General features: G+C 41.2%; 2 protein-coding genes across 3 annotated transcripts in view; one reads left to right on the top strand and one right to left on the bottom strand.

The window, feature by feature from the left end:
• Positions 1-13,135, bottom strand: part of BCO1 (beta-carotene oxygenase 1) — a 63,353-nt gene that overhangs the window by 35,818 nt on the left and 14,400 nt on the right. Inside the window, exons 2-5 of one of the 2 annotated variants that reach the window (XM_032195515.1) lie at positions 10,895-10,998; positions 9,718-9,896; positions 8,370-8,457; positions 6,827-6,938 (exon numbers count right to left, since the gene is read on the bottom strand). The gene's annotated coding sequence lies outside the window, so the exon portion shown is untranslated. The remainder of the gene's footprint in view (positions 1-6,826; positions 6,939-8,369; positions 8,458-9,717; positions 9,897-10,894; positions 10,999-13,135) is intronic. The other variant, XM_032195513.1, reaches the window with a different exon arrangement.
• The window catches only part of PKD1L2 (polycystin 1 like 2), a 38,364-nt gene that overhangs the window by 11,104 nt on the left and 14,125 nt on the right, over positions 1-13,135 (top strand). Inside the window, exons 10-25 of the mRNA XM_032195792.1 lie at positions 78-195; positions 826-1,033; positions 1,742-1,862; positions 2,117-2,258; positions 2,758-2,949; positions 3,169-3,314; positions 4,122-4,316; positions 5,240-5,299; positions 6,725-6,907; positions 7,003-7,053; positions 10,148-10,282; positions 10,885-11,110; positions 11,494-11,687; positions 12,008-12,238; positions 12,419-12,520; positions 12,705-12,883. Coding sequence (XP_032051683.1) covers positions 78-195; positions 826-1,033; positions 1,742-1,862; positions 2,117-2,258; positions 2,758-2,949; positions 3,169-3,314; positions 4,122-4,316; positions 5,240-5,299; positions 6,725-6,907; positions 7,003-7,053; positions 10,148-10,282; positions 10,885-11,110; positions 11,494-11,687; positions 12,008-12,238; positions 12,419-12,520; positions 12,705-12,883 — 2,483 coding nt within the window. The remainder of the gene's footprint in view (positions 1-77; positions 196-825; positions 1,034-1,741; positions 1,863-2,116; positions 2,259-2,757; positions 2,950-3,168; positions 3,315-4,121; positions 4,317-5,239; positions 5,300-6,724; positions 6,908-7,002; positions 7,054-10,147; positions 10,283-10,884; positions 11,111-11,493; positions 11,688-12,007; positions 12,239-12,418; positions 12,521-12,704; positions 12,884-13,135) is intronic.

Genomic DNA, 13,135 nt, shown 5'->3' with positions numbered 1-13,135 from the left:
TAATTTCTATATGAAACAAGATGCGTGTGTGTTTATACATGCTACTCTTCTAACTGGTACATTTCCTTATTATTTAGGATCACAAAAGAAAAAACAAAATATATATTAAACCAAGTCGCCATGTGGATCCTTTCACAACCGTTACTCTTGGCTGGCCAGATAACAGCACTAATTCTAGTTTCCTCTGGTCCTGCGGTATGTGCATTTCCTGAAGCTTTTCCACCAATTTCTATTACATCAGCGTCAAACTCATTGTCATGTTAGACCAAGCTGTGAAAATCTGACTAGGGGACGGTTTAGTCCCCTGCCTGGCTTTATAAAAGTTTGCCACTCACTGTATACGAAGAACATCCCTCTGCCTTATTCTGGTTTTAACACCCACCTAACCACGGTCTGTAATAATGCATAGTACACAGTTCTGTCTTTTCCCAAAGGCAGCTCCTAGGTTTTAGTTTTCAAGATCTGTCCATCCTAAGCCTTCACCCCGCCCCAGTGAAGACCTAATTGCAAGTGACTTACATAGTTAGGCATTTGAAAGGTATGTGTCAATAAAATTGCAATAATTAGCATCAAACCTAATGCAAGAATATTTATGGCTGAAAACGGGACTGAGATTCAGAACATCTGTGTCCTGTCCTCATATTTATCCCTGACCTCATATATTATTTTGAAGAAATCAGTTTGAACTCTGGTTACCCACTCTGTAAATTGGGTTAAGGAAACTCGTTTACTTTATAAAGCTCTTTGGAGCTGCTGCCAGGCAAGCCCTTTATGAGGGACATGGGATGCTACAATTACTCTAATTATAAAAGAAATTTCATGCAGGAGCTTGCTGGCCTGAGTGGAATGAATGCATGCAGCACCAGATAATCTTAACCAACCAACGAGAGGTGCAGATCCCACCTTCCTGCCTTCCTCCTCCGAAGTCAGCAGTGACTGTGAAGGTTACAGTGCAAAACCGTGGGAATGAAGAGAAACAGGATGAGCAATGTCTCTATGTGACTGCAAAACAAGAACTACAGCTAGAAATCAGGTCTGTTTTCAAACCTTGATGTTCACTATTTAATATTACTACTACACAAATCTAGGGCAAGGCCACAATTATCATTAATAATAACAGTAGTAATAGTTTACTAATTGTTGTAAATCCATTTATTTATTACCATCAAAGGAATTAAAGACAATGGGTCTTGCAGCATTTTCCAGTTCACATTTCTGAACATAATCCTTTTATAAATTGCATAATATTTCTCCCAAACCACTTAGGCATTTTGACTCCCACTACCTCCTTTCAGTGCTGGAGATTTCCATATGCAAACCTCATTGAAATGACAGGAATAAAAGTTGTAAGATATGTCTGAAATTCCTACTAGACACCCAGATACACATTACTGCTTTAAAAATCTGGTTCTCGGGAAGCTGGAACATCACCGGCATTTCGATGGTCTGTTAATATAATAATTTTAGGAGATTAGGTAGGCTTCACTTGAGAGCCTGAATGAGTTTTTGAACATAAATAGCGTCTGGATTCTGCGCCTTAGTCATTGTTGAAAATGGAGATGAAGGTTCCTAAACCTCTTGCTTTAAAATGGAGTATTTCACTATTTGTGAGTCACGTCACCTGGACATATATCACAGGACTTTTGCAGATTTTCATTAAACAAGATTAAAACAACCAACATCAAGGACTATGACATCTCACAGAGTTACTGCCTGTAACCACTGTCTTACTTCCTTACAGGTGTGAGGCAAACTGCAAGCCAGTGAACGCTAGCGAGGAAGTTGTTTTGAGTGTCTCTGGACAGAAGGACTCCCAGGCCATTTCGTATAACTGGTACTTGGATAACACATTCCAAGACAAGGTGAGAGCATCAGATTTGTCAGAAATACTGCACACACAAAAAATAAACATCTATCGTGAGGGAAAGCCATGTGGTCTCAGAGGGGGCACGTGGGGGGCTTTGCAAACAGCTTGAGGATTGAGGTACGGGGGAGCTACGTTTGACAGTGGTTATAATGGAGGGCACCAAATTGCCACTCTGCTCCTGATAAATTGCAACAGAAATCACAGCAAAGAGCGTCTACTGTCATGTTTTCTTTTCTGTCTGATTTCCAGTCTGCGCCCCTCCCTCCAGCCTGTAGCCTGACTGGTTTCCGGCAGGACTCTTTGAATTTGCTTCAAAGCAACGCATCCATGTTGATAATGAACAGCTCCTTCTTGCAGACACACGGAGAAGCTTTTCAGATTAAAGTAACAGGTAGGGGCAAGCAGGGTTTTTTAGACTCCTTTGAGATAGCCTCTGCCATCCTGACATCATACTGACATTACATGCACAGAGCCTCGCTGACAAGCAAGAAGTTAAATTATTCCACAAGTTGAGAGCTGTTACTTTACATATGTGTTCTTTGAAATAATTAAGAACTATCTTTGTTCTGGGCTGTTGCACAACAGGACAAATTCAGTTATCTGACTCCAAGCTGTTAATGACTTTGTTAAGGCTCATTTGGCAATGATGTTATATTAAATACCCGATTAAATGACCCAGCTTTGCTTTACAATGCAAACACTACCACATTTTTAATACTTCTTTTCCTCTTATGGCTTAATCAGTAGTGGGATTTCCCTTCTGATTAGGTACACAGTGATGCTTCTGGTGCCTGAACAAACCACATCACTGCTAGAATAGGTTAGAGTGATGTCTGCAGCTCACTGCTGCCATGGCATGATCGCTGACGTTCTGCTCCCTCCACTCCCAGCAGTGACTCAGCGTGGCTACGGGGAGGACACCTACCTCGTGAGCACAGTGCCTCCGCCCCAGGTCCCCAGCTGCACTGTGTCTCCCAGGGAGGGATCCGTGCTCACTGCTTTCACAGTCTCCTGCAGCCCTCCATGCTCAGTGGATTCATGCCAATCCCAGCAGCTCACATACTGCTTCTACCTGAACTCAAGTAAGTCCCGAGATGGATGGTTTGGCTGCTTCCCCATGTTTCTGACAAGCACTTTTACTGATGCCACCAAGAGCAAAGGCACAGCCTGCTTCTGCTTCTCAGAGAGTCTAAACATGAGTCAATCAGGCCTGCACAGAGCAAGCCTACAGCCCTCTCTTCTCAGAGAACAGGAGGTGTCTGTGTGATGTCTGGTAGGTAATCCCATCTTTCCTATTTCAGATTCTCTCTTGCACTGTGGCCCAGATCCTGAGCTCTTCCCAGTTTATCTTCCACTCGGAGAAGAGGAAAATAATTTCATTTTACACGTGACAATTACCATTAGCAACAACTTTGGCGATACAGTTCAAACTAATGCTTCAGTGAAGGTACACAATACAAGTTCTCTCAAGTTGATATTTAATCTGTGATTCACTTTTGGAACTTCTTCCCATTTTGTACTTACTACATGCCTGTGACTGTGCAATGATCATTTCTGTATCTAACAGAGACTAATCTCTGTGGACTCAAAATAGTCAGAAGGCACTTCTCCTGTTTTTGTTCTAGGACAGGATTTTAAAAGATGACCTAGGTGGACATTGGGTAGTGAGTCTGGAGTTACTCTCTGTAGGGCCCTGAAAACTCCTGCTTTTGTGCCAGTAGAGATCCTTATCAGGCCACTAAAACTCCATGTGTTTCTCCATGCCTCACACTCAGCAGATGTTCGTGTCAGTGTGCTTTTTTGTGCAATGCACAGGGTGAGGCTTGGAAAACTTGGGGTTGAATTAGAGTCTGCTTCTGCTTCTGCACAAATTTCTCAGCCAAGCGGGTGTCAGATGTCTTAAAAAGAAAGTAGTTTTTCACAGATTGAGATGGAATTGGGCTCTTTTCTTACATTTGGGCATTTCTAAAGATGGCCCATAGGATCTTAGAGAGCAAACATCATTCTAAAGGGTGGTAACAGCAGCACGAGTCTGTTCCAGCTGTACAAGTCAATGACTCCAGTACTTAGTCAGGAGACCCAAGAGGATGGCAGAACTGCCTGGAGAATTTAATTGAAAATAAAACATGAAAAAATGGTAACAGAGTTTTCTGTCTACTCCAGCTAGGTTGCCAATGAGATAGCTGTGGGAACTGTTCAAAGATAACTATAACAGTGTTAGCAAAGTTAAGAGCATTTCTGATTTCTTTAACAGGTTGGACACACAGATATGATCGATGGGAACCTGACCCTACAGGCCATTGTATCTGAGAAGGCAAACAACATCCTAAAAGATGGGAACAACAGCATGAGTCTTTTCCAGCTGTTTAAGTCAGTAACCTCAGTCCTTAATCACGAGACCCAAGAGGAAAACTTTAACATATCTTTACAGACGGACACACGAAAAGAGGTCAGCCAGACACTTGTTTTCTTGCAGTACAATGCGATATAATTGACTCTTTGTATTCTTTGGCAGCTCTTAAGTAATAAAAAGCTCATATATCACCTCCTCAAATCAATGGAGATTTCAAGTTTCTGGTATCCGCCTCTGCGTTTGGCACAGGTTTCAGCTATTTTGTACTACTTGCCCAAGCAAAAAATAAATAAATAAAAAATATCATCCATGAGGAAAATAATTCATTCTCAATTGTTAATGCAATAATTTAAACTAATTTGGATGGTCATTTTAAGCTTAGAGGTAACCCGATTTTGCACAAAATTTAAATGTTAATAAAATTGCCTCTCCTGCAGGAGAAATATCCTATGACAATTTCCTTAAGAGTAGTAGATGGCAGGTAATTTTAGTTTGTTTCTTTCAGCTACAAGCTAGTTTCACTTTTAAGTTGATATTTGTATGGTGCTTTGCATGCCTCAGATGTAAAGATCTAGAGAAATGCCATATAATCCTTCAATTGTGATTCATTATTTGACTAACATCAATTATACATGGCTCTGCTCTCTCTGGAAGTGACATTTACATAATAATTCGCAGACTTTAGTACAAAGTCTAAGAAGTAACTCCCCTTGCTATTAATGGATGTTAAGCGTATAAATTCTCTGTGTCGGGAGGTAACAAAACTCATGTGATTACACACTTATTAAGGCAAGTGGCATCTTGTCAGGAGACCTAATATCAGTTCAAATCCTTGTTGTGGAGCTTTATTCTACCACAGTTTCCAGCAAGCCTGGCTGTCAATATAAAGCACTACTTGCTTAGGCTTCATTAGCATCTTATTCCTTTGCCTAATTATCCCTTTCCATCCCAAGCTCCGAGGGCTGATGCTGACAACTCTCTCTGCTGTTAACGTAACATCAGTGCAGACTGCTCTTCAGATGTCAGAAGTGTTGAAAGAAATCACTCACAGGAGTGAGGAGCTGTCTGCCTCTGCGCAGGTAAGCAGCATCTCACCTTCTGTCTCCTTACACCAACAGTACAGACACTGTTGCACCCCACTAACCTTGGAAGAGTTTTGGTGCCTTACAGGTACCTGTTCTTTGCTCATTTTTTTTGACTGTACCAGCATGTATGCCTCGACCAGAAGGAATGCATTTTGCTGTTTTGAGTAAACAAATGTGGACCCACAGGGGTTGTCTCAACAGCCGCCACAATCCAGGGGATAAGCGGCTGGCTAGTTACATTCTGTGATACATCTTTAGGGTGAAAACCTTAACTTTTAGCAGAAGACATGCTAGGATGTATATTTTGTCTTGTAAAGCATTCTTAGAACCCTGAAGAAGAAGAAGAACCTGGGAGGTTTTTGTTTGTTTGTTTTGTTTTTTTCCTAGAAATTTGCTGAGATCCTTTGGTCCCTGATCCATGCAGTGTCACAAAATGCACATAAACCAGCTGCCAGTGAGGCAGGAACAAAACGGTACCTAAAGGAATCAGGCACAAATGTTCAGATTGCCCTTGCAGAAGTATTTATTGAATCTTATCTGGCAATATGACACCGTTAGTAGATGATGCTATTTATGTGTAAGGAGTGAGCACATGGGAGGACAGAACAAACTGTCACTGGGGAAGATTCACAAATACACTGGCAACAAGAAGAGCTGTCGTGAATTCTGATGTATTGTACAGTTGCAGCCAGCCAATGGCTTGGGAGCATGTCAGCAGTATGTGGTTAACTTTGGTGAGACAAGAGCATAGCTCAGTTTCAGCACTCACTCCACGCGAGGCTGCTAAGCACTTGCAGACTGTGGGAATGGACATGTCCAAGCTTGCAGTGATTGCATTTGGCTTCCTCACCCTGGGCTAAGTGCTGGCCAGTGCTTTCACAACCAATCGTCAGTCAGGGGCTGTGTTTTGGCACAAAATAAATACTGTAAGACTCATTCTTTGACATTTCACACAGCACAAGGCCAAAGGTGTCACTTGCTGGTAATCCAATAGGTTTTATGGAAGCTAAGATTGAAATGTACGTGCAGTTGACAATAGGGCTGGATCTTTGGAGTCACCACATGAAAGCACAACCTGATTTACTGTGTCATTGTGCATCTAAACTCTTCCCTGTCCCTGTGTTTGAAAGACATATTTTCTTCAGATGTTATCCATCTTTTCTACGGATTGAATCTGTGGAAGCGTGCTGCATTTTTCACGTTAGCTGTGTTACATGTTAGTATGCCATCTAGTACATCATCATTATTGGTGTTTCAGGTATTACCCCAGCACAAATTATTACAGCAGAACAGGTATAGCCACAAACAGTCCCACGGGATTACTTACATTGCAATACTCAGTAAAAGCCTCAATGACACGTCACTTCTGTCATCTGTAGCACCAAAACATTGAAACTTCTCCCTTTATTTCCCCTGCAGGTGGAAGCTAGCAACACACTAAAAGATGTAAGTGCTTCCTTGCTCACTGTAAACACAGAGGACAGCAGAGATGATCAGAAGCTAAAGGATGCAGCCACCTACCTATTTAATGCAGTGAGCAATGTCCTACAAGCTTCCGTACACACCAGAGCTGTGAACACTTCAGTGCCAGAGGCAGAACAGGTAATTTTGGTTTGGTCCAGTTTGTAGGGTCCTGTAGCAGAATATTTACTTGCTTTAGAAGGTTTTTAAGAGTTTTGCTGCTTCATATTTTTCAGTTGGTATTGGGTAGGGTTTATTACAACGACATGGTGGACTTGAATATCAAAGTAATCTTCTGCCCAGTTGGGCCTGTTAGAACAGTCTGCTAATGGGAATGATAGGAGCCTCTTAAGCTTTGTTACATTTAAAGCTGAACAGGACAGAGCGCTGGAGAACACAGGATCAGTGTAAGACCTCTAACAGAGGACAAGCAGACTGACTGCAGTAAGATTTTTTTTTCTAGATTTGATTCTTTTCCCTCCTTTTGCCCCACAATTCAAGGAAGCCACAGCTATTCTGTATTTGTGATTGGCTCCACTACTTCAAAGCTGGAATCAGCTCTGGTTGCTGCTTACACTTCTTCAGAAAGTCCACTCTGATTTTCTATTCAGAATTATGCAACGTGTTTATTTTGTCCTAGCCCTTCCTATTTATATGTAAACTGCCACAGTTGCCTTTGTGTGCTTCCTGGACTGAATATACTTCAGGTTTCATCACTGCAAGAGAGGAGGGCATGATATAAATCTAACCTGAGTGAAAAGGTTATGAACTGTTCAAACTCCCCCAGCATAACACACTAATAACACCTAACTAATAGGTAATTAGGGCTTGTTTTTCAAGTGACTAAACACTAAAATGTGCGGTGAAAGAGCATTAATGTACACAAGTGCACAAACATCTTGCATGAAATTGATGCAATTTTTGTAGTCCTTCAAACTTCAATTTGTAGAAATTCTAAATATTAGAATTCCATTTACTGTAAGATATTTGTTTGCTGTATGCAGTGTTTTCTTGAGAATTACAGAAGTTGAATTGCTGACAAGAATAATTGTATCTGAGATTAAGAAGCTCATCATCAAGTTTGCCAGCTTTATAAGACACAGTAAAACCGGTATTTCCTCATAAAAAGAAGTAAGGGCAAATAACATCCAAGTTGCTGATTCTGAGCAGCGGTGTTACAAGTCCCCTCTCCTCTAATCCTTTTCCAGAGTTCAGTGTCACACCAGCTCCTGAACACAGTTGAAAATCTACAGAGTGCCCTTCTGTTTGGGAAGGAACCAGACGATGAACCCATGGTCCTTACCACTCATTCTGCCACCATGTATATAAACAGGTAACTGTAACAACGCCTCCTAAATCCTGATAGTTACCCAAATTTTCCCCGAATATCCATTACATTATCCTTCAATGAAACCACCTAAAAAAGTATTATAGCATAATGACAGCTTCAACAGTGTGATGAGGCTGCCATTGCTGACTGATAGGAAGAACAGCTTGGACCCCAATTAACTTCAGTAAACCAGCTTAGAAATTCTCATGCTGTGCCTTCTCTGACCAAGGGACAAACTACTGCTACCTCCTGCGTCAGGCAGTAGCTGCTTACCTTTGAAAGTCTGTGGAAATCTCAGTTAAGTTCTTTTCTTCTTTTCCATGTTGCCAATAATGACATGTTATACAGAACTGTAACCAGCCTGGCAGGAACAAATACAATCATGAGGAGCCTGATAAGCATTCTCCATTGCCTATAATTATCCCCAAATTGTTCCTTGAGAGCCTGTTTTTCGTCCACATTTAACTCTGCATAAAAATCAAGAACATGTTCACACAAAGACCAGGTGTATCTTTTGCATAAGTACACCTAAGTGTGTACACCTCCACATCCAGATATGCCAATTCCACCCCTTTTTGGGATGATATATGGTAGTGTTACATGGAGTACAACATCAGGGAAAATGCACTAAGTAGTTACTGGCTGAGTTAGAAACAGTTTTCCAGGTATGTTATACTAATGAAGTGAGAAAAGTTTTTTCTAGATATGAAATCCATACATGATTTTTTTTTCTTTCATTCTGTTCTGCTTGTGTTCAACCCTAACTGGACTGGACAGATTACAGACAGAAAGCCTGGATGGTACAGCCATTAATATCTCCAATTCCAGCTCTGCCAGCTTTGTTCTTCCAACAGCTTCCTCTCTCAGTGTTTCAGGAATTGATGATGAAACAGTGGATATAAGGGCAAGTAAACAGCTTTTATCTGACTCAATCTGATCTACAACTTACTTTCTTGGTCTAGTGGTTTTAGACTCCTTTTACAGTGAGCATACAAGTACACAAATCATCCCTCCAGTCATAACAAGAAAATTATTTGAAATATTTTTCTTGTCAAAGAAGCCTTCTCTTATCTTAATTGCATGAAGTTGGTTGAGCAAGCTGAGGAGGATTGAAAGCTTAAACTCCCTGTCCCATTATCCCCTCACATACACTCCTGATTCCTACCTGGATGCTTAGAAAAGGTGATAGAATCAATGCTGCATACTTATGTGTTCTCTTTGTTTACAACCAGTGCTCTGAGGAGGATGCAACAGCTCAGAGTCAATATCGCCATTAAAACCAACAGGCAGCTATCCTCTTTCATCCCAGGTAGAAACAAACGAGTCTGAGGCACTCAGACCCTGCAGGAGACGAGGTCTGTGCATGTCCTGACGATAGCACATCCCTGATCTGAATTAGGAGACTTTTTTTTTTTTTTTTTTTTTTCCCCCAGAACAAGGGATTGCATATTATTGTGATGTTTTTCTAATAGATTTTCTAAAGGCCTCTGATTGATTTGACACTCTGAGGACACTCCTACAATACCTGTAAAACATACACTTTTCTCATTCTGTCTTTTGCAGCTCTGTTTAAACATGTCCAGAACCCCCTTATATCAGTGGAATACTGAAAGTGTCTTACCTGAGCATTAGGAGAGGCTCCTGAATCCTCTCATTGTGATGATGACTCTGACACACTCTTTTGTGCATTGCTGTCACAGGAGAAATAGATTTCTTGTTCCTAATGCCAAGAGGAGTGCCACAGCTCTCACAGAGTCACTTTCAAAGAGGCTTATGCAATTGCATTTTGATATCTGGTATCTAAAAGACAAGATGGTCACAGTGAATGGAAACCCATAAATATTTTTGTACACATTTCAGAATCCAAATCACTTTCAAGGTTTGTGTCTGGCCTATCACAGAGCTAAGGCAGGTATTTAAATCCGGATGCAGGCTTCTTTTGACTACTGTTTGGGTCTGATTTCAAGGCACCTTTTTTCAGCAATTTAGACTTTGAATATAATGAAATATTACCAATAGCTCAAAGCTGATTCTTAATGTCTTGCTAATAGATGGTGAGCTTTGCCGTGAATCCCTTTTTCTCCAGCGACTCCAGTTTTGACATCAGTGGAACAGTGGGAGGTTTAAGCCTTACTGGTCTGGATGGCTTGATCATACCAGTCAGCAATCTCAAAGAAAACATTGAGGTAAACCCACTGGTTTCTATCCCTATTCCTCTTTTCTCTTTTTCCATTTACAGTCATTTGTACTACCATCCTCTGTAAGGTGACTATAAACTGTGACACTGTGTTTGCTACAACATATCATGGGATCATGGGTGCCTGCATTTGCGATGGAGGGATTTGTGTGATTTAAAGAATAAAATAAAAAAAAGGGTCAGGAAAAATTACTCCAGACTACAGTCATCCCAAAACACAATGTCATGGATGTCAACATCCAACAAGGCAGTGCACACATATTACTCCTGTTTGGGCTTCCTAGCACATGTATAAGCTGACATTTAAATAGTTGAGATATGCAATTCATGTAGCCAGCATTTCAGTTGTAACCTCAGCTCTCACTTACAAAATGCACCAAGGATCACAGATCTTGAGACGATCCTATGTGGATTTGAAAGGGACTTTTTCAGAGGTTAGCTGACAGTATCAAGACAATCACTTTGAAGACAGTATTTCTGTTGGCCATGTTATTAAAAAAGATTTTCTAGTGTGTGGCTGTATTGTGCTTATAGATAAAAATAAAACATGCTTTGCTGTATTTGAAGCTATGTCTTTCTGTTTAAAACCAGATCATGTTACCAAGGCATTCAGCAACTCAGGAAGATAGGATTCTGTTGAATCTGGGCAATTTTAGCACTTTCCAAGTCAACGTCACCTCAGAAAACACATCTGTAGTGATTTACCTGGAATGTGAAGAAGACGTTCCATTAATACTTTACTCAGGGTATGGTTATCGCCCTAATGAAACTAATTATGACCTGAAAAATCATCTGTTCTGTAAGAAAACTACTGGAGGTAAGACAACTTGCTAGTGACCCATAGCTTGGGTATTATGGGCTTGTGTAACCAAGACAGAGCTCTGTGCGTGGTCACTACCCACGGCAAGTTAAGAGCACCCGGCATGGACAACGTGGAGAGCTCATCCACAGCTTTACAGTGTCAGCACATCTATAGAATTGCAGAATGAGCCCCAGCCATAAGTTCAGACATCTATCTTGAAAGAAAGGTCTCAAAGGAGTTCCAATCTCATGCTACGGGAACAAAGAGTGGGATGCTTTGAACAGTGAAATGCTAGGGATTATTTGATACCTGTTTCTTTCATTTTGTTCTGTTTGTTTATTATATGCAACACAGCTGTATTCTGAATTAACATTGAAACTAAAATATTTATGTTCAAGGTGAGACAAACACCTGGGTTCTTAGCCCAGCAGAACTCATTTTTGGAGAGGGAACTTACTACTTCACGGTTTTACAAGATATGGGAGTGGATTCCACAGCCCATGACAAGTTAACGATAGCTGTTACTTGCTTCGCATCCCGCTGTGTGTTTTGGGATGAGCACCAGGGGAACTGGAACAGCTATGGATGTCAGGTAAGCAGAGAGAAACACAGCAATGCTTATATTATATTTACTTCAAAGCCAGCCCTTATAACCCTCATCTTAGAGTAAAATGATGGCATTGAACTCACACCATAAAATAACATCATTTTGAGATGTTTTAATAAAATCAAGAAGGTTAGTCCAGGATGGCTAAATTTTAAATGACATTTTCATTCAGCTTCTTGGGATGTGTCCCTTATTAATGTGTCCTTAATAACTTACCCGTCTCAGCACTGTCTTTTCATTTGCTTGGTAAGTTTTCTTATACTTTGAAGCCAAATGTTTTATCTATATTTTTTTCTGGTTTTTAGGTAGGACCAAAAACAAGTCCTAGAAGCACACAGTGCCTCTGCAACCATCTGACCTTTTTTGGGAGCTCCTTCTTTGTCATACCCAATGCCATTGATGTTAGCAAAACCACACAGCTATTTGGTACCTTTGTGGACAACCCTGTGGTGGTGACCACTGTAGGATGCATCTTTCTGATATATGTGCTTGTAGTTGTTTGGGCTCGAAGGAAAGACATCCAGGATGATGCCAAAGTAAGTCTTCAGCTAATAACGATTCCCAAATCCCGCTTTGCCCAGTCTATTTTAACAGAATTTTTCAACCAGCCCTACTCCCTTCCCTTTGCATAGCTCACAAGATAACCAATTCCTATCCCCAGCTTTAATGCAGCCATACTCATCAAACTGCTAACGCTGTATTGTGTCACTCTGCAGGTGAAAATCACAGTACTGGAAGACAATGACCCCTTTGCTCAGTACCGTTATCTTGTGACAGTTTTCACAGGACACCGCCGTGGGGCAGCCACAACCTCCAAGGTACCAATGGCACTGTGCAGGGAGAGCTCGTGCACTCATTTAGAGAACTGGAGACATAAAGGAGCACCCAAATGCAGTTTCTAAGCCAGAAAGTCCTTAGAAAGCAGGGGGAGTATGTCAGAGGAATAATCATACACAGGATTCTGAGATGCGCAAGTCTTCATTTTGCCATCTTGCTCTCCAGGTGACTCTCACCCTCTATGGACTCGAAGGAGAGAGTGAGCCACACCATCTGACTGATCCTGATACACCAGTCTTTGAACGTGGAGGAGTGGATGTTTTCCTGCTCTGTACCCTTTTCCCTCTTGGGGAATTGCAGAGTATTCGACTGTGGCATGATAATTCAGGGGACAATCCATCCTGGTAAGTGTTTGCAGGGAAATAATAAGGACTTGAAAATACTTTTATCATGACAGCAGTTTTCCTTTCCTAGTGCGTATAGATTATCCTTTCTACAAAGGAAGTGTTAGTTTCTTTTTTTGCACAGTGCTGTGTGCTCTGTGCCGTACAGCTTACACACAGCCTAACAAGTCAAAGGCCAGAGGTTGTCCTCCATGGTCCTGTTGAGTCCTGAATTTCGGAGCACTCAGTTACACGTGAATGTGACCTGCATGT

Source organism: Aythya fuligula, chromosome 12, assembly GCF_009819795.1.
Source record: "Aythya fuligula isolate bAytFul2 chromosome 12, bAytFul2.pri, whole genome shotgun sequence".
Taxonomy (NCBI): Eukaryota; Metazoa; Chordata; class Aves; order Anseriformes; family Anatidae; genus Aythya; species Aythya fuligula.
This window is presented reverse-complemented; position numbering and strand designations above follow the sequence as displayed.